The sequence below is a fragment of the Equus asinus genome, chromosome 8 (assembly GCF_041296235.1).
Source record: "Equus asinus isolate D_3611 breed Donkey chromosome 8, EquAss-T2T_v2, whole genome shotgun sequence".
Taxonomy (NCBI): Eukaryota; Metazoa; Chordata; class Mammalia; order Perissodactyla; family Equidae; genus Equus; species Equus asinus.
In genome coordinates this window covers 11,194,536-11,219,189 of record NC_091797.1, presented here as the reverse complement: position 1 = coordinate 11,219,189, position 24,654 = coordinate 11,194,536, and the positions used below count along the sequence as shown (strand labels likewise).

General features: G+C 36.2%; 1 protein-coding gene across 1 annotated transcript in view; it reads right to left on the bottom strand.

The window, feature by feature from the left end:
• BMP5 (bone morphogenetic protein 5) overlaps window positions 1–23,667 on the bottom strand; it is a 115,510-nt gene extending 91,843 nt beyond the window's left edge. Inside the window, exon 1 of the mRNA XM_014851756.3 lies at window positions 22,433–23,667. Coding sequence (XP_014707242.1) covers window positions 22,433–22,922 — 490 coding nt within the window. The 5' untranslated portion in view covers window positions 22,923–23,667. The remainder of the gene's footprint in view (window positions 1–22,432) is intronic.
• Window positions 23,668–24,654: the final 987 nt, after the last annotated feature.

The following is a 24,654-nucleotide window of genomic DNA, read 5'->3' as shown; positions in this document are numbered from 1 at the left end:
TGTCAATCTTCCTCTTTTTTATTTTTTCCTCTCCCCGAAGCCCGACTGCATAGTTGTATATCCTAGTTGTAGGTCATTCTAGTTCTTCTATGGAGGATGCTGCCACAGCGTGGCCCAATGAATGGTGTGTAGGTCTACGCCCAGGATCTGAACCAATGAGCCCCAGGCCACTGAAACAGGGCTCATGAACTTAACTACTTGGCCACAGGGCTGGCCCCTGGGACTGTATTCTTGACTTCCCTTTCTGCTAGCTCATTGTTAGTGTATGGAAATGCAACTGATTTTTCTAAGTTGATTTTGTACACTGACACTTTGCTGTAGATGTTGATTATTTCTAATAGTTTCCTGATGGATTCTTTAGGGTTTTCTATATATAGAATCATGTAATCTGCAAACAGCAAGAGTTTCACTTCTTCCTTTCCAATTTGGATTCCCTTTTTTTTTTTCTTGCCTAATTGCTCTGGCCAAAACCTCCAGTACTACGTTGAATAGGAGTGTTGAGAATGGGCACCCATGTCTTGTTCCTGTTCTTAGAGGGATGGCTTTCAATTTTTCCCTGTTGAGTATGATGTTGGCTATGCGTTTGTCATACATGGCCTTTATTATGTTGAGGTATTTCCTTCTATACCCATTTTATTGAGATTTTTTTATCATAAATGGATGTTGGATCCTATCAAATGCTTTCTCTGCATCTATTAAGATTAAGCCTTTCTATTGTTTTTTTAATCTCTATTTCATTTATTTCTGCTCTAATTTTTATTATTTCCCTTCTGCTGACTTTTGGCTTTTTGTTGTTGTTGTTGTTCTCCTTTTTCTAGTACTGTTAGGTGTAGTTTAAGATTGCTTATTTGAGATTTTTCTTGTTTGTTGAGGTGAGCCTGTATTGCTGTGAATTGCCTCCTTATAACCACTTTTGCTGCATCCCATAAGAGTTGTTATGTTCTACTTTCATTTTCATTTGTCTCCAAGCATGTTTCAATTTCTCCTTTGATTTCTTCATTGTTCCAATGGTTCTTCAGTAGCATGTTGTTTACTCTCTACATATTTGTGACTTTCCCAGTTTTTTTCTTGCAGTTGATTTCTACTTTCATAGCACTATGGTCGAAAAAGATGCTTGAGGTGATTTCAATCTTCTCAAATTTATTCAGGATTGCCTTGTTTCCCAACATATGGTCTATCTTTGAGAATGATCTGTATGCACTTGAGAAGAATGTGTATTCTGCTGTTTTTGGATGGAATGTTCTCTCTATATATCTATTAAGTCCATCTGATCAAGTGTTTCATTTATATCCACTATTTCCCTGTTGATTTTCTCTCTGGATGATCTAAGCATTGATGTAAGTGGGGTGTTGAGGTACCCTACTATTATTGTGCTGCTGTTAATTTCTTCCTTTAGGTCTATTAATAGTTACTTGATATACTTTGGTGCTCCTGTGTTAGGTGTCTATATATTCATAAGTGTTATGTCCTCTTGGAATGTCCCTTTTATCATTATATACTGCCTCTCTTGGTCTCTCCTTGTCTTTTTTAACTCAAAGTCTGCTTTTCTGATATAAGTATGGCAATACCTGCTTTCTTTTGTTTGCCATTAGCTTGGAGTATCATCTCCCATCCTTCACTCTGAGCCTATGTTCATCTTTAGAGCTGAGATGTATTTCCTGGAGGTGGCATATTGTCGGGTCTTGTTTTTCAATCCATCCATCTACTCTGTGTCTTTTGATTGGAGAATTCAATCCATTTACATTTAGAGTGATTATTGATATACACAGGCTTCATACTGCCATTTTATCTCTTGTTTTCAGTTGTTCTATGTTTCCATTGTTTCTCTTTTTTTTGTATTTCTGACTGCCATTTCATTTTGGTGGTTTTCTTGGAGGTTTTCTCATCTTTCTCTTTTTTTATGAATTGTGGCTCTGCTCTGATTTTTTTTGTTTAGTGATTACCATGAGATTTGTATAAAAGATCTCATAGATTAATAAATCCATTTTCTGTTAGCCTCGTATCTCCATTGGCCTAAGCAGGTTTCATTCCCTTCCTCTTCCCCTTATGAGTTATTATTGTCTCAAATTATTCTGTTTTATGTTGTGAGTTTGTGACTAATTTGAAGTGTTTATTATTACTTTTGATGCTTTCCTTCCCTTTATCTTGAGTATTTGCTTCCCTGTTCTGATAGAGAGCTGCAGTTTTCTGATTTTGTCTATTTATCTCCTTGCTCAAAGCTTTGTAGACCTTTGCATTTTTGTTTCCAGTATGAGGACATCTTTAACCATTTCTTATAGGGGAGGTCTAGTGGTGATGAACTCCCTTAGCTTTTGTTTATCTGGCAAAGCTTTTATTTCTCCATCATATCTGAAGGAAAGTTTTGCTGGATAGAGTATTCTTGGCCAAGAGTTTTTGTCTTTCAGTGTTTTAAATATATCATTCCATTCTCTCCTAGCCTATTACGGTTCTGCCGAGAAATCCACTGAAAGTCTGACAGGGCTTCCTTTGTAGGTTATTTCTTTTGCCTTGCTACCCTTAATATTTTATCTTTGTTGTGGACTTTTGCCCGTTTTACTATTATATGCCTTGGAGAAAGTCTTTTAGCATTGATGTAATTAGGCTTTCTATTAGCCTCGTGTATTTGTAAATCTGTTCCCTTCCCCAGCTTTGGGAAGTTCTCAGCTACTATTTCTTTGAACAAGCTCTCTACTCCTTTCTCCCCTTTTTTTCCCTCTGGAATACCTATAATCCTTACGTCACTTTTCCTAATCGAGTTGGATATTTCTCAAAGAATTCCTTCAATTTTTTTTTTATTTTCAGTTCTCTCTCCTCCTCCACCTACAGCATATCTATATTTCTATCCTCTAACTGACTAATTCTTTCCACCAGATCATCAGCTCTATCTTTTAAGAATTCTAAACTATTTTTGATTTCATTAATTGTGCTCTCCATATCCAGAATTTCTGCTTTTTTTTTTTATAGTTTCAGTATCTTTGGTGAAGTACTCCTTCTCATTAATTTTATTCCTGGGCTCATTAAATTGTCTTTCTTAGTTTTGTCATAACTCATTGAGTTTCTTTATGACAGCAATTTTGAATTCTCTGTCATTTACATTGTAAATTTCTGTGCTTTCAGGGTTGGTTTCTGGAGAACTGTCATAATCCTTCTGGTTTGAATTGTTGCTGTAGTTGTTCATGGTGTTGGGTGAACTAATCTTTTGTCAGCACACTTTTGGTAGTATTAGGTTGCAGTTTCCACCTGATACCACGAGGGGGACGCAGGAGCTGAGTTTGTGGTCCCACCCCATCTGCTGGAAGTTGTAGGGGTACTATGGCACTTGCACAGGCCTAAAGAGCTTTCTGGCACACATGTAGACTCTGCTTCGTGGGTGGGGCTTCCTTGCAGGGTCCAAGCTTGGGCTACTCCTTGGGGCTACAGGGGCATGATGGGGTCCCCCACCAGCAGGAAAGCAATCACAAGTGGGCTAAGTGCTGCCTCTGCTTCTTCCTATAGCTGCCCCATGGCACGTTCCCGTTTTCAGGATGCAGCAGTACTATGGATGCTCACGGGGGCTGAGAATTCACTTGCTCCACTGCGTAGATCTGCCACTGCCTCTTCTTGCAGTCCTGCCTGCTACTGTGCATGGCGGGCGCGTCTTCCTCACAGGGACCAAGCCAGGGCCACTCCTTGGGGCTGCAGGGGCCCAGTGGGCTCCACCACCTCTGGTAAAGTGATCGTGTGCAAGCTAAAGGCTTCCGCTGCCTCTTCCTACTGTCGTCCTGGGGCGCATTCCCACTTTCGGGCACAGCGGTACTATGCACTCTTGTACCAGACTGGAAAGCATATGTGCACATGCACAGGGCTGCCAGAGAAGGGCAGAGAGTGCTCACCTATTTTCACTGCTTGCCCCGGAACCAGTCAATCCACCTTCAGATGTATAGCTGCGTGAATCTCTCAGGCATCCAGTTGTGCTGTGTGGGTTTCCTCCATTGGTCAATGAATATCCATTTAGTTGTAGTTCAAGGCGAAGAGAGAAAGGGAACAGCTCACTCTGCCGTGTTGCTGATGTCACTCTGTAGCCACATTTTTTGGCATTCTGGACCAGTTTATGCAGCATTTGCTTTTTTGTTTCCTAATTTTTTTTCACTCCTCCCCTCAGAATGACAAAGCTCCAAATCTTCAAAAAAAATAATGTTTTGATCAAATTTTCAATAACTACCAATGTTGTTTACCTATTCATTTTTCTCTTTCCTGAGCCATCTCATCAAGCTTTTCAACTTATTAGCGTAGAGTTAATGTAGTAATATATAAAGTGTTAACTCTATATTTATAATAATATACCATTACACTTACTTATTTGTTTTCTTTCATTTTGACAATATTTGCCAGAAGCTTGTTGATTACTTAGTCTTCCAAATTAATAGCTCTTACACGAATTAATTCTACAGTTTGTTTTCTAATTCAGTAAATTTTGGTTTTATTTCTGTATGTCAGCCATTCAGCATTTAATAGGATATGTTGAATAGAATGCTTAATTTATTAATCTGCATTTATTTCCTTTTTTTAGTCCAAAATCTCGGAAAGCAAGAACTTCTCATAGAGTTTAGCTTTGGCACTCACTCATGTTTTGATAAATTTTCATGGATGACATTTTCTAAATCTTATCCCTTAAACATTTAATTTTTCTCTTAATTTAGTCGAGATTTATACATAAAAGATAGTTATTCTGTATTTTATGAATATTTCATTGTAAATATAGCATAGAAAGTGTCTGTCTCTTTGTAATTTACTTTCACAAGTAAACCTGCTGTTAGTTCTACAGCTTTTGACAAATGCACATTTCTGTGACCACCCCCACAATCAAGATACAGAGCATGTAATTCCATCACTGTCCTGCAGCTCCTTTGTAGTCAAAGGACCTTGCCTGTCTTTAATCCCTAGTAAACAGTCATCTGTGCCTCATCTCTATAGTTTTGCTTTTCCTAGGATTTCATGGAAATGAAATCTAGCATTTTTTACTTAGGAAAATCTATTTTAGATTTATCTATGTTTTAGCATGTATCCATAGTTCTCACCTTTCTATTGTTGAGATTCCATTGAATGGATATACCACTATTTTTTTAACCATTCAGCCACTGAAGGACATTTAAGCTCTTTCCATTTGGAGACAATTATGAATCGAGCTCCTACAAACATTCAGGTCCAGGTTTTTATGTGAAACTAAGATTTCATTTCTCTAGGGTAAATACTTAGAAGTGACATTACTGGGTCACAATGGTAAGTATATATGTATTATAAGAACCTGCTAAGATAACGTTAAAGTGGCTGCATCAATTTGCATTTCTACCAGAAATTTGAGAGCTCCATATTCTTGCCAGCACTGGTATTGTGAATTTTTGTTGCTTTTTTAACTTTTCTTTCTCCATTTTTGCTATATTTATAATGTGTAGTGTCATCTTATTGTGATTTTAATTAGCATTTCCCTAATGACTGATGATGTTGAATATGATTCTATGTATTTCTTGGCTATCCATAACTTTTATAATATTTTTAAATTTATGTATCATTTGATTAGTGATTTCTTCAGACATTCCATGGAATCTCAAAAAAAGTATTTTCTTACACAATTTGAAATATATTTCAAAGTAAAATCTTTGAGATGTGTCCATTAATTTTACTTTATTAATTGTATTATTCAAGTATATTCTTGACGTCTGCGTGTGTGTGCTGTATTATGCAGTTTTGTTTTTCTCTTTAATACCATAAACTAGGTTGTTTATTATGCAGTTTTAGTTGTATGGTAAGATTTCATACTATAAGTTTGTTTCTACCAATATTTTCTTACACTTGTAACAATTTTTGTTTTATGCATTTTCATTTATTACTTTCCATATAAAGATTTGGCAATCCTGGAGCTTTGCTGAGCTTTGTATAGTTCATGATCATAATAGCGACTTGTTCTGTTCCATGTCATTCATTTTCCCTTGAATTTTAGACTTGCTAATATACTCTGACCCCTGCTTTCTTCTGCTTGTATAGTCCTGATATAACTTATTCCTGGATTCAGAATTTATCAATTATTTGATTGTCGTGGCAATTGAGTTACTTAAATTTAGATTTCTAACTGTTGCTTGTGTTTTTTTTTAAACTACACTATGATACAGTATTGAAACTCAAAAAGTTATTGTGTATGATTAAAAACTTTTCAAAGCTAACAGAAGTTGATAAGATGATGAGCATGTGTAATGAAAAACCATGATTTAGAGACCAGATTTAGCCAAAACAAAAATACAGGCATACCATGGTACTCTTCCATAACCCTGTCAGACGTAGCTGTCAACCTGGACGGTGCTAAAGAGGTCAAGGTGATGAAAGTGGTTTGCGAATACTCCACATTACTGTGATCATTTAAATAACTGCTGATGGAAAAAGTGATTCGAAAACATTCTGGGATTCTGTGAAAAAGGCTTACACTCCAAAGTCAAATTTGATACTAAACTAGAAAGTATATAATTTGTGGGTGAATGTTGGTGATTGCTAGTCAGTTTAAAAAACGTGTGCATTTACTTAGTATTCCCTCCTTCCAATCCCAAAACACCACCTTTCAGTAATGTAATCAATGAGATGCTTATTACACCTCTACCATCCCAATTGTTCTTAGGTCGTATGTAAATACATGTTTTATAATTAAATTATAGAAGGTCTTTTGGGCATAAGCTTATTTAGACCAAATCTGTTTGTTCAGCTGACTTTAATTCTCAAACTATGGCTCCCTGAAGACTATGAATTCCCCATTCTTCTTAATTTTTATTCCAGCAATCAGCTACAGTACACCTTTGAGCAATTATTTCAGAATGTAAAGCTGGTGGTATATTTTTCAAACTCTTAAATATCTGGAAGTGTTTTCCTGCGACTGTTACGTACAAATGACAAATTAGGTGGAAAGTAAGAAATCAAAGCATAAAAATGAAAAAGAAACAGTTAATAATTGTTAAATATCTAGTCACACGGAAAATTTCTTAGCATAAGCAATAATGAAACAAGGCAAATAGAGAAAAAATATCAACATAGAACTTTCTGAAGAAAAAATGTAAATGGCCAATAGATGTGTAAAAAAATCAATCTCAGAAGAAACACAAATAAAAAAGTTATGTTTTAGATTATCAAGAATGTTAACATATCACATTTCATTTAGGTTTCAGTCTGGTAAAATAGCACTAGCATCCATGCAAATGGAAATTGAGACAAATTTACTAAAAACCAATTTAGTAATCTTTTTCAGGAGACAAAAAACAATCATACCTTTTGTTCTAATAGCTCATTTTCTAAGAACGATTTCTAAGGGAATGATTAGAAGTTGTCAGAGATGTTTTCTAACACTTATATAAAGATATCCATTGCAACACAGTATAAGACAGTAAAAACTGGAAAACTTGCATAACCGACAATATAAGAATGTTTATGTAAGTTATAATGGATTATTTAGCTGAAATATAATTGTCATTAACAATATGCTCATAAAGAACAAACCAAAAGGAAAGTCATATACTAAAAATCAAGAATAAACCAAGGGTACAACGTTGCATAAACATTGTTCAGCTCTATGCAAAAGATATATTTAAAAAGTATGGAAGGAAATGTACAAAAATATCAACAATGATTGATTCTAGATAATGGAATTATAATGTTTTTCCTGCTTCTTTTGAATTTTCGATATAAAATGACCACAGTGTCAATGAATCAGATTATCATAACGCTCGCTTGCCATATTTCCAAAATGGCTTTTATAAAATAGTATTTCCACATGGAAGAGAGTTCCTGAGAGTGAGTCCCCTGTAACACTAGGTGCCCGTGGTGATCTTTTAGGAGAGTTCCAGGGTCCAATGTGCCTGTGAAACCACACAACCCACATCCTCCTCGAAGAGACTCACAATGCTCATTAGCATAATAAAGATACTAAGAATTCTCATCTTGGAAATATAAAAACCCAATAAAGTTATTGTTTCTCAGCATAGTTCAAATTTATTTGACTACAAAATTTCATATAACACTTCTTAAAAGGCTGTAGAAATGCTTTCAATGAAATATACTTTAGGAAATACTGACAAAGGATTCTGATTAAAAAGAGTAAATGATTGAAAATGCCCAAGATATTTGAATAAGCATGTGCTTTAGCTATTACATGTCAATGAAGTTAGTCGAAGTAAAATTAAATAAGATTTTTGACATATTCATAAACAATAATTTTATCATCTGACTTCCTAAATACCTCTCGGTCTAAATAATTAGAATTCAGATATTGAGATTCTTCACACTTCTCCTTACATTACCGTTGGGCTGTAGCTAGCTTGGGTAAGAGTGGTTAGATAAAGGGAAAAGGAGCGATAAAGAAAATAGAACCTTTTTTTTTTAAAGATTGACACCTGAACTAACATCTGTGGCCAATCTTCTTTTTTTCTCCCCCTCCCCCTCCCCCTCCTCCTCCTCCTTCTTTTTCTTCTTCTCCTCAAAGCCCCTCAGTACGTAGTTGTATATTCTAGCTGTAGGTCCTTCTAGTTCTACGTGGGCTGCCACCTCAGCATGGCTTGATGAACAGTGCTAGGTCCGCGACCAGGATCTGTACTGGTGAAACCAACCACTTGGCCACAGAGTGGGCCCCAGAAAATAGAATTCTTTAAACCAGCAGGTGACTCCTAAGTGCTCATCTTTACGCTGCAGCTAGCTCTTTGCTTGCTTTTCAAAGCAGAGATTAGTCCTCAGGAGTTTAGCTAAAAGTTGATGTATTAACAATCATATCTGCTTTTTACAATCCCCTTTTTGCTTGAGAGCTGAGAGGAGCTGAAACTGACTTGTCCTCATGTACTTTAGCATTTTCCTCTGAGAAATGTTGTCATCCCAGAAATATTTACTTTGGGGAAAAAAAATTAATTATCTCAAGGCCTTAGCTTTTAATTCATAAGATACCTGAGGAGCAGAAATAACATATTTAGCTTTCGTGTGGTACAGGGGCAATGAGAGAACTGTGTGCAAAGAACTCACTTTACACGTGCAAGAAATTAGGGCTAGAGCTGCTGCAAATCCAGAAATGTGTATTAAATGTGGAGTGTTCAACATTATATAGAACACAGAGGAGATTTCCACCATAACTAGCAGGACGAAGCAGAGGCTATCTGCCAGTCTCTATCTGCAGCAGCAGGAATTTCCTGACTTGTGTGTTGCAGATGGTCTTGCAGCCCAAATTTCCACGTTAGTAGGTTTCTCATGAGATTCACTGGCCCATCCATGGCTGGGTCAGAAAAGCTGGCCAAGGCCCTCATACTTCGCCGCAGGGCAACCCTGCTTGTGTGGCCTTCTACACTGGCCAGCAGGTTGGTAGTTTTCCAGCATCCAAATGAACTCAGTATTAGTTTGTTCCAATCTCCAGCCACTGCTTTTGAGGCCTTTTACTGTTTGCAACTTTGATATTCTGCCTCTTTTCTGTTTTGCTAAATGTTACTCCTGTTCCTGTTGAGTCTGTCTTTTGAAGGTGGGAATCAACACAGATCACCTTTCCATGTTACTGACCAGTCAGGGTAGGTGGCACAAAGCTCAGCACCCTTGTCATCTGCAAAGTACTTCTTCCCCTCTGCCTTGTGAGTATTGTAATTGCCTCCTTCCCAGGGCCACAACATCCCAGTTCAGAAGAAGGTCTGTAAGAGTCCAACTCCAAGGACGAAACTCTTAGGAAACTCATTATTAGAGATTTTTCCCTACAATATAAAGCATTACTAATGAAGTGAAAGCATCCCTAATCCAATACATGAAATGTCTGAAAAACATATAGAGTTTTACAAAGAATTCAAACAATGTCCCAGTGGCAGCCTTCCCAATGGCATTTACAAAGGCAACACAGCATAGCAGTGAATAGCTTGGACTCTGAATGCAGTTCCTTCTCTTATAAGATATAGGACAAATGACTTAACATCTCCGGGTCTCGCTTTCCTCATCTGTAAAATAGGGTCAGTTTGTGAGAATTAAACGTGAGCACTTGAAATGCTGTTAGCACACTGTCTTGCACTCCATAAGCCCTGAATACAGGCTAGCTGTGGAAGATGGTGCGTTTCCAGAAGGGCAGAAATCATTACAAGTCTTAAGTTCTTCTACTTTTATTAGTTCACTTTGATGAGGTGGTGTTTCATTGATGTGAATTGATAGGTAAACACCAATAACTGTGATGGTACACCAGTAGACGTAGCTCCGCATTTTGCTGCAATATTCATTTCATAATCACAGCAGGTTGTTGGTAAAGAGTAAATAGTTGTAAGATATTGGTCGCTTTTTCTCAAAAATCAACTTAAGTAATAATTACCTAATGCCCAATGTTCTGAGCAGATTCAAAGCAATGTATCAAAGAGGTCTTTATACCAATTCTTGGAATTCTCTGTTAATTTCCACATTATAAAATGTATCTCCATTGACTCTTGTTGTAACCTGAATCCACATCATGATCAGTGTGTACAGGAACAAAGTAGACACTGAACACAACTTCTTAGCACACAGTTGAAGAAGTAAGGTAGGGTCAGGGGTCAAGATTTAGAAAGATCAAACAACTTAATTTTGAAAAATTCTATGAACTTTTACCCTTATTTCCTGAGTACAACACAAATAAATAATGAGTGTTTAGGCCACATTTATGCTGTGGAATGTGCTCTAAGCATCCAGTGTAAAACATAAACCTTCTTTTTAAATATTTCCTTTAAAACCACTGGAGCCTCCATACTAGCAAGGCCTTTCAGCTACACAAGCAAGTTTCTGACAGAGCCCCTAAGCTTTGTTGAAGCTTGATTCTACCTTTGCTCTATGATTTTTGGACTACAAGGCTCCCTTAGGTTCTGTTTGCTAGTAATAGGTTTTTTTCTTTTAATTTCCTTAAAGGTATTGAGGTTTGAAAAATATTTCCTGTATACACAGGAGGTTAATCCTACCTGGTTATTTAAATAACAAAACAACATGTTCTTTTAGATAATGTTTGTTAGTGCTTTTAACTTTCCTTGGTGCTGGAATTTTCATGTGATTTCTTTAAAGTATGTGACACTGAGCAAAAAAATCCTGGCACAGGAATCAGGGATTCTGGGCCTAGGCCTGGCTCCCCTGCCCTGTGATCTTGGCAGTAAAACAGGAACAGGCTTTCGCACAGTGCCTGGCCCAACAGTGGGTAATCAGCTTATATTTGTCAAATGCCTGAATGAATGACCTTTCAGAACTCCAGTTTCCACAGACGTATATTGTGGGATCCCATTTATGTCTTTGAGTGCTATCCACGGCAGGAATGTAGGCGAAATCACAAAATGCACATAAAGATGCTTTCAAAAAGTATACAGCATTATTATTATTGTTGTAAAAAGTTGACTTTTTTCATAATTTTCAAAAGTGGTTACTAAGCTAAAAAGTAGTAGGGAAAAACAAAAATTCCGTAGCCAGATTATGGTTCCAGTACCGATTCTGCCATTTACCAGTTGGGTGACCTTTGTAAGCCATTTAACCTCTGATAAGCCTCAGTTTTCACATAAATAAAATGAGAATAACAAAATATTTACCCATACCGTTGAGATGCAGATTGATTGAAATAATGCATGCAAATCACTTAGCCCAGTTCCTGGCCCTGGAGTTGTGTTCATTGTTACTGCCACTCTAATTACTACTGTTACAACTATACTGTAATTTAAAATTACATTGACCTGACGATCTCATATGCTGTAAATGTATCACCTACACACACAAAAATGATAAACAGTTCACGTAATTTTGAAAAATTCTTCCTCAAAGCAAATAACTGTAGAATGATAACTCTTTTGAGATGGCAGGATGGAAGAGAAGAGTCTTAAATGTTGATTTGAATATGCCAATATATGCAGTCAGAATCCGTGTTTTATTTTAAGAATTTTACTCACCATAACTAAAAATTTAGCAAAGATAATCTTAATGGCTTATCTTTCAGTATGTTACCAAATAATGAAAAACCAGTAAATGCATATTTTCCCAGTTGGTCTATTATGAAATATCAAAAGTCAATGTGATGACTTTACAATATGGGGACTATAAACAGAAGACGCCCACAGTTCATGTATGGACTTTTGTATGACCTTTTGGATCAAACCCATAAATTCCCATCCTGCTTCAAAATATTATAACAGGAAGCCATTCAAGAAAATTAATAGAAAGATCTGACTGTCCTCTGAAAAAAAACCCAGCCCAAAGAAATAGTCTAGGAAAGTCAAAATAGTTAAGGTTGAATGATATGAAGTAGAAATAAAATTATGATACAAACAGTACAAATAGTAATGAGAATAGGTACAAATCAGAAAATCTTAAATTCAAACATGATTTGAGTTACAGACAATATAAAAAGCTCCCAAATTGAATGATTATTTGAGCAGATTGGCTTTCCTATTTAGAGTTCAGAAGTTTATTCAAGATTTTCATTCTGAATCAACTTTTTAAAAACCTAAAACTAAAAAAACAAGTTGGCTTGTTGAAAATAAGCCTTAGAACTCTTCTAGATTTTTTTTCCTTCTTTCAAAGGGTCTTTTAGAAAGTACTCATGTCTTCACAACCAAGTATTTTCTAATTGTATATTATTACTTTGGCCTGCAATCAGTTTCCCCTTCTCCATCACAAGCAAGGAAATGGAAGAAGTAATATCTGAAACTGAAGTAAATCCGTGGGTTCGTTCTAGGAATCTGACCAAAGGCGATATGAAAAGCACCTTTCAGCAGCACATCACAGCAAATGTTGCCTTTGGGTGCTCAAAGGGCAGCTCCACAGTCACCTGAATGCTCTGTTGTGGACTGACCTTTTCCAGGACACCCTGATGAAGGAATGTAATCCATCCACAGTCCAACTTGAAGACAGAGTCAATGAAATTCAAGGGTTCATTTTCTTTTGGAAGGAGGAAAAGCCACATGCCTAATGTTCTACAATTTCAGCAAAGCATTTATTTGACAAAGTCCAGTGGACTTGGTGTAGATCTCCTCCAACTTTAGAATGCCATCGATTCTACTCTAGTACAAGTAGTTGTAGTAGCAGTAGTGATCACCAACGAGTACTTTTCTCATGTAGGCTTAAAGGCCCATACCCTTACCTTATTAAATCTCAAATGCAATTCACTATTATGATCTCCGCTTACAGATGAGGAAACCGTTCCAATGAAGTGAAATAGTTTGCTTGAGGATATGCAGCTGTTAAGGCAAAGCTGGTAAACCAGCGTGACTCCAAAGCCCTTACACTTAAACCTCACTGAGATAAAGAAGCAAGTAATCCCTTCTCACTCCAAGCAAAGAAAACATCTACAAAACATTAACCATAAAGCCTATTTAATTCATGACCTTCACTTCTTCCCCACTAAATAAGACTTCAACGCCTGCATCAAGGTTATTTGTAGACGAGCCTACACAATTTCCACGTTGAACTCTCTTTTCCTTTGCTTTTGATGATTATAGGAGTAAAATCAGGTGAAAATTCCCATCCTTAGCAGCTTTGAAGGGGAACCTAGACTCTGCTGGACAGGAGCACTTCTACTCGATGCCCGACTACAGGGCAGAGGGATGGCTCTGGCCTCAAGGCTTAGTGGTTGGTTATCTATGAGAACTAAATAGCAGACATACCTGCTCTTCCAGTAAATTCTGCCTCTGTGAATCAAAGGAACTCTGCCAGGGGAGAGGAAAGGAGGCAAAGAACAAAGACCATAATCCCAATTTACCTCATTCTAACATTATTTCTGCCTGCAACATTAACTGTGCAGAATACCAGATGATTCTACTCAGAATTCAAAAAACTTTAACACACAGTCATGGATCAATTCAGGAAGAATGACATAGTATTGAAAATAAAGAGACCTAAAGACTCAAGAACTCGATTGCTTTTCATATTTGCTCTACATATTTGCATATTCTCTAGTGCTTTCTATACTGGTTTTTTGATTGGCAATTGTAGTCTACCGTTCATATTGCAATCTGAAAGTGCTACTTCCCCCTGGGTTTTTGTTTTTAATTTTAGTTTGCTCTAAAATAGTTTTAATATGGAATATGAAATTACTGATCCATATAAAAGACCTAATAGTGAATTTTTTTTTAATCTTAGGTATTGGCATATCCCAAGGTCTATACTATTCTAGGGTGAGAGACCTTAGCAGTGAATATGATTTGAACTTATTCATGTTTAGAGGGTGTCTCACATTGAGAACCAGGCAGATCCATTGACTCTGACCCTAAACGTGGCTCCAAAGTAAATTGGTTGAAGAAATTGGATCCCAAAGATTACAGGTCGGGAATTTTTAAAGTATGTCCATATTCAAGCAGAGAAAGAAGCCCAACTGAAAGAACTGTGAACTGACTGACCTGACAACCATGGACTGAGTAAAATTTCTTTTTAAAAGGCGCTATCTTGAAGATTATGACTCAAACTTTGGCGGAACTAAGGTGATTGGCAGTGGAAGGAATCATAACATGTGAAATTACTTAAAAGTTTATTGACTTTAAAAAAAAAAGAATTTTTTTCCGCATACCATGCCTGTTTTTGCCAATTTACTTCACTAACTTGTGAAGTAACTAACTCTCACACTAAATTATGATTATCTCTTGAATTGTGTAACAAATTAAGTAGGGCAAAGGTTAACATATATCTCAGTAACTTACACTGAAATCGAAGTGATTCTAGAACTCTTGGTGGCCTAACACCCAATATTCATTTATGTATTTATGCCAAATATCTTCAGTTTGTGCCTCAAGATCCATTCTCCACATTCCTCTACTCTGTTCTCTGCACTAAGAGGCTGACTTTCATGAGCTGTGCAAACACGCTCCATGGCCCTCTGGCTTTCAGTGAGTATCAGCCAATGGGAAACATGGCAGAAAAGTATTCTCTAGGTATTTATTCCTTGGTCTCCCTCCCTGCTGAGTATCTACCGGTGGGCTGTATGGCATCTCTAACAAAAGCCACAATTCCTGTCAGGTACCTTCCCCATGCAGCTCTCCTCTGAGTTTTCTGGTAACTGTTTCTGCCCCCTGCCCAGGAATAATGAAGGCTCCCCTGCTGTTCCAGGCGCTGCATTATGCCCTGTTTTGACAAAAAGCCCTGCCGACAACATTATAAACATTATTAATATTAAACTCTCCTCAAATGATCCGGTTTGCACATGCTATCTCTTTCCTTCTGGGACCCTGATACACCACTAGGGATAAGCAGGGCATGGCTCCTGCCATCTCCTGCCATCACAACATATCATCAAAGATGCAGTGCTAGCTTCATGAGCACGTGGCCTATGTAGTTGCACAGGGCACTACACGCAAGAGGACCCCCTGGTCTAATAATCTGCTGCCATTATCTTGGAATTCTTGATAATTTTTAAACAATGGGCCTCGTATTTTCATTTTGCATTGGGCTCCAAAAATTATGTAGCTGCTCCTGTACATATGGTACAGATGGTGGATACGAATGCAAATCTAATAACAACAAGGGCCATTTATTGAGGTCTCACTACGTTCCCAATACTGTTCTTAAAGTTGGATGCATATGAACTCATTTCACCCTCTCAACACCCAGTGAGGAAGGTGCTACCATTATCGGCACTTGTTAGATAAGGACCCAGAGGCACAGAGAGATTTTAAGTAACTTGCCCGAGGTCACACTGCTAGAACGTGTAGAATACAGGATTCCAGTCCAGGCAGTCTGGCTTCTTCTATGCTACTCTGCTTCTGTGGTGGAAGCACAGAAAGGAAAGCAATTAGGTTTAATTTATAATTAAACCTTAAAGTCATTTGAGCAGTAATATGCCATGGACTTAAGGTTCCGAAAATGTACCATCAAAGCTATCTAGGAAGGCTAATGATAAGGTTACGACAGGGACAGAAAATCTGTGCACGACAAAAAATATTGAATTTCTCATATCATGACAGCCTAAAAAATAGCTGAAGGGGTTTGTAAACGTTAATAAATCTTTTGATTTTGACATGTCTCATAGTCCTGAATAAAATCTAAATGAGATTTACATCTGGTAATCCTGACTTTTAAAAACTATTTTCTTTCTTGCTAACAACACCGGGAAGGCTATTAGACAACAAGAACAATAAAAGCTGTTATTTACTTCCAGAAAGAAATTAAGTAAACACAATTTCTAAAGGATAATTTAAGATACATTTATTTCTAAAATACAGAGTTGTCTTCTAATGCAAGCACAGACGCTCCATTGTTTATGAAAAGAAAAATGAAAGGACACATCATTATGAAGACAGGGATCTTCATCATCTTAGAAATTACAAAATAACACACACTCTAGTTTAATTTCGATACCAAATGATTTAACATTATACAAGGTCTTGGTCCCTAAGCTGTACGTAACATTGACGTCACTCATGTAGAGGATACGTGCTCCAAGCAGAGGATACCGACTCCGAGTAGAGGAAGGATACGCACTCTGTTCTCGTATGGAGGTTTGTTGTTGTCTTCTTTTCTCTCAAAACTACTAAAGACCCTTACTAATCTACAAATTATTGTTTTATTTTCATTGGAAACATTATACGCTTTAGTAGATTTTGTTTCTCTCTTTTTAGATTATAATTTTACCACAACCGTTTAGACAAGACTCATGCAAATCAGGGGTTACTACTTGGTTATGTGGACTCCTGTAAACATCTCCGAAAAAGGCAGGTGAATACTCCCACTATTATTTTCATCTTACTGTGGTAACGTTAAGATCCATAACTGGATCTTAAACATCCCAATCTGACATCAAAATCACAACAAATCCCTTTTCCCCAAATAAATGAGACGGTTGTCAGAGCTGACTGGTGTGCTTTAAAGGATATCTTAGCCAAGGGTATTATTTTAAGAGATGAGCGAATGGGGAGACCCCACAGCCGAGCCAATAAAATGTGAACTTAAGGTGCAAAGAAGCACTCATAAATATTACTTAGAACAAGGGATTCATTGTTCCCCTCCAACCCTTTCAGAGGCTCCTCTGATCTCAGCCCCTCTCTGTGCGTCAGGGAAGCCTCTTCCCCTAACCTGTGGTTTTTTCAAGCTGCGCTACTCCATTATTTATGACTGTCCATGTGAGTAGCCGTCTGTATGCTCCTTGTACACACACACACAGAGAGCCCCCTCCCTTCTACCCGCTTCGGTATTTCAGTGTGGAAGGATGAAAGGGTTTTCCCCTGGAGCTGATGTGGTTGGGGATGTTGAATTAGCTGCTGTGTCAGTATGAGGTGGACTGAGGATTTCCCAACGTGTCCTCCACCTGCACAACCCCAAGACCAGCCTCTAATGACTCATTTCATTCATTTTCTTTCTTCCATGGGCTTTTAAAAAAATATTTTATTTCTTTCTCTGTCTCATCCTCATCGTTGTCTGCCTCCAGCTGTTACTCTTGATCTCTTTATCCGCTCTCATCATCTCTTTTCAACTTAAAAAGGAAATAGTTTCTTCGCAGACGTGACAAGAGTATTAAATAAAAATAATATAAGCAAAAGCATTTTGTAAACTAATAAAGAATTTTATTTTGATTACCATTTGTTGTTTTTCACTTTCCCTTAAATTTTCCCTTTTAAATTTTAATTATGTTATAAAAGAGTAAAGGCAAAAACAATTGAATTCTGTCAATGGCATCCTCAGGGAGAGGTGAGGAGGCGATGAAGAATGGGTTGGTGGAGAAACAATTACAGGGGATGGCAAGAGCCAGAGCAGTGCTGATGCCCTGGGGAGCTTTTCTCCTGATGGGTGGAGGCTGCAATTGGCACATCATAACCTTTTCCTTCTCAACTAGAGAGAAAACAGGAGACTGTTCCTAAATAATCAAGCTGTAACTAATTGATTTTCAGCTAATCTAAGCCTCCAGCTATGAAGAAACTAGGACCAAAGACAGACCCCAGGAAGGGTGGGGGCAGTAAGGAGAGAGGTGCCAAGAGAGCCTGAGGCTAGAAAGACCATAGAACTGAAGAGGAAAGGCCACAGAGTGTGAGGAGAGCCGGGGTGAAGAGAGAGGGAGGCGATATTAAAAAAAATGGAAGAATGAAAGGGAAGGAACTGGGGAAGGGGGGTGAGGCCGACCCAAGCCCTTCCAGAGTATGTTATCACACCTTCTTATTTCCAGCTGTTACTTCTTATTAAACTTTTAAACTGGCTACTTGTGAGCGACTATTAACACGTGCAAAAAACCTTTTAATTAAACTATGATTATAACGCTCTCTGGAGCCATGCACATCATCTAACAATAAAATAGCTTTAAAGGAGAAGAAGAATCTGTCAGGGCACATTTATGAATGCCAAGGTTTGTTGAAGAGAGAAGAAGGTTTCCATCCTCAGCAACTTCTTTTCTCTTCGAAAGTTAAAAGTTTTAAAGAATGATTGTTTTACTCAATAGTAGCATTTGTTATTCCAGACAGAATCCATAAATGTGTACTATAAAGGTTTGAGATCGTCTTCCCTCCCATCCCATCCCCCCTCCCTAAAAGAAAATCTTGCATGTGTTTATGGGTGTGTTTATGTTACACACGTGTTAATAACGCTGTTGGAGAGACTCCATAGATAGGCATCTTTAGGTAGATCTGTATATAAAGTCCTCTTCACTGGGCACTTGAGTCAGCCAAAAACAACAATAAATATCAATGATGTCTTTCAAATCTGTCAACTGAGGACATAAGCATTTTTTTCTTCCAGTACCAGGAGAGTTTAATGATTTGAGGAAGTAAAAGGATAAGGGTTTAATTTAAAATTTTGAAAGCATTTTTTTTAACATGCTAAATATGTTGTTATAACATACTGGAAAAATAAGCATCACATTTATATAGTTTTATGCTTGAGAATTAATACATATTCTTGAAGTATCCCTAAGAAGTATTTGACTCCAAGCCAACTGATCAGTGAGTTAAAAACCATTAATAAACCTAGAGTTCTTCTTTACCAGAGAAATACATGTAAACAAAGAATAATAAAAAGTAAATTTCCTGCGTTTACTGTTTTTTGTAATCTCCTCTAAAACATCTACAATCTTATGCCATTTTAGTTATACCACCACCAAGTAATCAAATAAAAAGCAGTTTCTAAATAAAAGTTCTTAGGAATGCTTGCATGTTTATCTTTATGTAAACAGGAGATATACTTAAATATTGCAAGCAAATTGCCTAATCATTCCTTTCATTTGCATAGATATTTGATATATAAACTAACCCTTAACATTTTTGAAAAAGAGACAGTTAAAAGGAAAATTACCAGAAAGATACTTCTGTCACTAACAAAATAATGTGGTATTGACTAAGCAAAAATTCCACGGATATTCAACAGTTTTGAGGACAAACTGAGAAGTCAACCTGTAAAAGCTACACTGTAAGAGATCGACAAAAGTTGGCCAAAGAATAATTAATAATTAATATTTGTTTCTTCAAAATGAACAAATCACTAAAATAAAGGTAAAAATAATGTGTTTGGTTTCATATTTAGTTCTTTACATTGGCCTTAAGGCAATTTATTCACTGTTGTGTCTTTTAACAAATTCTAATCTATTTTTCGCTTATGGACACAAAACTAATCTCATCTGAAATTTAAAAAGTATTTTGTTAAATATGATTCAGAGTTTGAATTAAGTTTAATTGTTCTTGATGAGCAAAACTCATGTTGGAAAAAAATGTCTTTCTGATGACCAGATAATAGTGGAGAATCTATTCTTTGACTTGAAAATGACACATGCAAGCATTAATAAAAAAAGATGCTACTAGATCCTTTTTATATAATTCAACCTATTATGGGAAATGTCAACAGATTCTTTTCACGTATTTAAATATCCGGGTGACTTCCTCAATACAAATCCCTTGCCTATTGCTAATTTGATCATTTGCCATTAGTCCCCACTATATACATCGCTTTCAAAATACTAAAATATCAAATCAAATCCTCTTGAGTCTTAGAAGTACATGAAACAAGTTTCAGATAATATTTGCCGGTGAATGTTACACAAAGAAACTCTGAAATTCTTAGTGCAGTTAATGATATTATATTTTTACCTTTTCTAAATATGCTTTGACCTATTTTATTATGGAAGAAGTGCAGGAGTTAAAGCTTTTTACTAAGCAGTGATTGGTTGCAAGTTTTGGATATATTAGAAGGCCTGGTGGAAGGATAATAAAATAAAACTGTGGTTCAATTTTCCTCAGAGACTACTAGGAAAAAACTCACTTAGCATCAGAATCAATTTGTCAGTAGTTTCATGTGAGACATTTAGTGTGGAATTATTAAATAAAGAAAAACAATATGGTTTCTTATTGAGAATAAATCACTACTCAGCTGTTCAAGCCTGATAAAAATAGACAAATAGAAATTTTCTGAAGCTTATCTCCAATGTTGTTTCTCTACAGAAAATGAATAACTGCATTTCATGGGATAGTTAATAAACTGCCTTGTTACTACAATCCAAACAATATCACCAAAATTTCATTGATTAAAACTACATGTATCCTTTAATGACAGAAATGGTTCTGGAAGTCACTGAATAAAACTGTTCATTATTGGTTTTGATATCCTTATTCTATGTAGATTTATAAAAGGTAATGGCACACAGATTCAAAAATCATACTTAATTCCTTTCTAAAAAACCAATACACTTGTGAATGATCAAAATATTCAATTATAGTAAAATATATTATTAGGACAGCTTCATGACTGAGGTATTGTTTTTTAAAGTACTTAACATGACACATTCTTCCCTATCAGATTTTAGATGATCTGAACTGATTTTTTCAGTGATTTACTTTGTCAATATGTAAATCATGCTGGAGTGTAATTTTTCTATTAAAAAATTAAAACTAATCTAAATTATTGAATAATACTTTAGAAATTGCTGTAAAGTAAAACATACCATGAGCCATATTTGCATGCCACTTATACTAGGAAAAAGCAATCAAACTAATTTAGAATTAAGCTATATTTCAATGGCTTGAAAGTTCCAAATGAAACCTGTTAAGTATATGTAGGAAAAAAGGCCTCCAGGACACCTGATTAGGGGAACCAATGATGGCTTACTAAAACTCATAATGAGAGCTTTGTCTCTACTAACCTGAAGCATATGATTTATTAGGCACCTTATCCTTCACTCACGCTAGAATTGCCGAGAGCAAATGAGCAGAGCATATTAAGCAACATGTATTATAAAAGTATCGATGTGTTATTAGGATTTGTGGCTATCTGACTTTTCAAGGAATATTTTCTTTGAGACATTATATGAGGAAGTTTTTAATTGTGTATAATAAAACATGTCAATTTTAAGTAAGAGCAGATTTGCATTTTCAAAGCAAAGTTTGAAAAGTTCTTACATTAAAATGTTCTCAATTCTTTCAAGTTGATTAAATTTGTTGATAAAATTTTGTCTTCCAAAATAAGTATATTCTATGTTATTTTTTTGAAGGTCTCAAGGAAGATAGTAAATTTTCACCTTCAGTGTCTACTAAAACATTTTAAGAAAATTAGAGCCCTTGTAAAATCATTTTAAATAGCAACTCTTTAATATTATTATGAGATGATGCATCGGGCAGTAATTTACCAGTTGATATTGTCAGTATTTAAAAACTACCACGTCAGTACTGCACTGAGTAAAACATAATTTTCAAAATCATTCTCTAATAATGCTGCTAATTAAAGAGTTTTCAATTAATTTTTTATCTCAAATGGATAGGAAACTTTTGTATAGATAAAGACCATCATAGCATGTTTTACATTTCCCTTGCTTCTGAAAAAAAATCAAATAGGCATGATATATTTTAATCATTACAGTCAAGAAATGTTAGCTTGAAACTCCTTTTCTAAAATATTTTTCTCAGGATTTCCGAATCTCCCCCTGAAAATCTTTGAAAGTAGTCATTTACAATATTATTGGATCTTAGTTAATTTCACATCAATATTTTCACAGTAGTTGCCTCCCCTAAATGAGAGTTTTTAAGTGGCATATAAATATATACTTACATGTTTTTTAAATTACTAACAAAAAAGTGGTTCAGAATGTCATTTTTACTTTTCCATCTGCAAATGTTTCTTTTTCATTTTTATTATTATAATTGTTTTTTGCCCATAGCACAGCTATCTTCATAAATTTTCCTTTTCTTAGACTATCACCTGTTTATTCATACATTTAAGCAAGGTTGAAATTTTAACAAGATCTGAAAAGCCCCTAATCCACCCAAACCGTAAGTGTTTTAATTTTAGCTTGTCCTTTAAAAAGAAAAAAATTAAGTATATATATGTATATATATGACTTTGTTGCCTACGGCAAAATCTTAGATTGCATCCATGAAAGAAAGGAAACAGAAGCTGGAGAGGAGAGTTATAGAAAATGACTTTATATAAACATGACCACCTACCAGGCAGCTACTTTCCCATTAGGAAAACTTCCACTTTGTAATAACATAGATTAACAAATAAACGAACAACATACCTAAATTGACAAAGCTCATGACCATGTCAGCATCATTCAGAAAGTTGGTATCATGTAGGCTGGCTAGAGGAGGACTCTGGGTGGTCAGGGGAGCCGTTCGAGATAACTGTATGCCACGAGGATACCCATTGGGAGAGGCTGGGTATCCCTTTCTTCCTCCTCTGGTTTCTCCTGCCAGGGACGCCCTCACTGAGTATTCCGTCTCGTCAGGATTTTCTTCATTGGCCATAGCATTGTATAGGTCCAGCATAAAGAGAGGTGCAGAGGAAGCTTGTTTTCCAGGTGAAAATGGTCTGGGTCTGTGAGGCAAACCCAAGATAGAGAGAATTTCCCTCTGTATTTCCCGTCTTTCATGGTTCCGTAGTCTTCTATAAATAAAACTGGAGTGAACATGATTGTCTCCCAAACCTCCTTTTGCATAACCCACTAGAACCCAGCAGCTCCAGAGGAAACCCACAATACCCCTAAGTAAAAATACAGTCAGATGCATTTTTGTCCAAAAGCAAAATGTTGATATTTTTAGTCCTTCTTGTCCTCTTAAAAAAAAAAAAAAAAATCTAAGTTCCTAGGAGGTACACTTTCCCAGTAGCTGAAAAAAACAAATTTACCTATTCTTCATGACAGTGACATTTCTGAACACAACATCCTCACTGATTTTCCTGCCCTATTTTAAATATTTTGGAATATGTCAAGAGCAGTTATTTCTAAGAAAGCTGAAACTCGGATTTCCAATTATCCACAGTTGTTAAGAGTTTTTGCTGCATTGATGTAGCAGGAGACGGCTAATATTATTTGACCAGATGACCTAGGCATTCCTATATGGATTTATGATAATCAGGCCTTTGGTATTTGAATTAACGAAAGTTGATCTTCTGATAAACTGTAGTTCCCAGTTATCTTCACTTGCTCTTGAGTTCTTCTCAACCCTTGAGCGCTTTCCAAGACAAATCCTGATTTCTGAATCACAGATCTACGCTGATCTGCACCTTGGTGTTGGAATATATATTTGTCCGGCAGCTTGGTGATAACTTTAACATCTTTTGTGTCGTCTTAGTGTAAAATAAGACTCAAGGTTCTACTATTCAAGTAAATGTGTTTCCCTGAATTTACTTGCAAACCTTCCTGTAAATCCATTCAATCCCTTTCTCCTCCTTACTGTTAATTCCACCTCCAGCAGGCACAAATATACCAGCCCTCTTCAAGGGAGATCTAAAGAGTAATGTAAGCACAACCCTGCTGGGGAAGAAGAGGCTTCTCATTGTAATTCGAAACTGGTAAAGGAAAAAGAACTTAACCCTTTTGCTACCAGAAAAGCCTCCATTTTCGCGATTTTATAGGCACGCATCTAACAAAGCACAATGATGCATGGGGTATATAAATTCTAGGGGGGAAAAAAGCCAGTTTTTAAGCAGCAGACTGAAAATTTTGCCACCAATTTTGTATAGCACTCTTTTAGATCTTTCTTTTAATAGTACATATTTAATACACTTCTATATTAAGCCTCAGGTTGTAGCTAAATTAACAAGATATGTCTCAGTCTATATTTGAGGTTATTTCTAGTTTTTACAAGTTATTAAAGTTTACTGCTTAAAAAAATAAAAGAAGTAGTTGTAAGTGGAGGTTAATTTGTTGTTTCTTAATATCAGCCAGATCTTTTTAGAATAAAATACTGTAGAGAATTAATCACCAGTAAATAGATTCTAGTTCCCAAAGCAATAATTATAATAATTCAGTAATGGTGATTAGATAGCCCAGCTTTAAGAGTTTTCAAATATCAAAATTTTGAGCAGAAAAGCATATTCCTATTTGTCTTAAGTCAGTACAGTTGAAACACAAATACTCTAAGATACAGTATGATTCTTTTAAGTCGTTTCAGTTGAAATGTAAGCAGACCTACAAATTAGATATTTCCCATAAGTTGTATTCACTACTTTGCTTTGTTTTAACCTATGCAAATAAATATAAGTCAAGCATTCTTCATGACTACATGCAGACTGAAATTTGCATTTTTAAAATTTGATGAGTAGAATGGGGAAAGAGCACACCTTTCTAAAATACCATACTTAATCCAAGGAAATGAGCAAAGTACGTGTTTATCCTTAATGTTTAATGCCTTTAAAATTTGGAAGTCTACAATGTTTTTGTGCAGCTATAATTTTCCTTACAAGCTCTCACTTAACCCTAGGGCTCACAGTACTTTCATTGTCTAGGATAGCATTCTG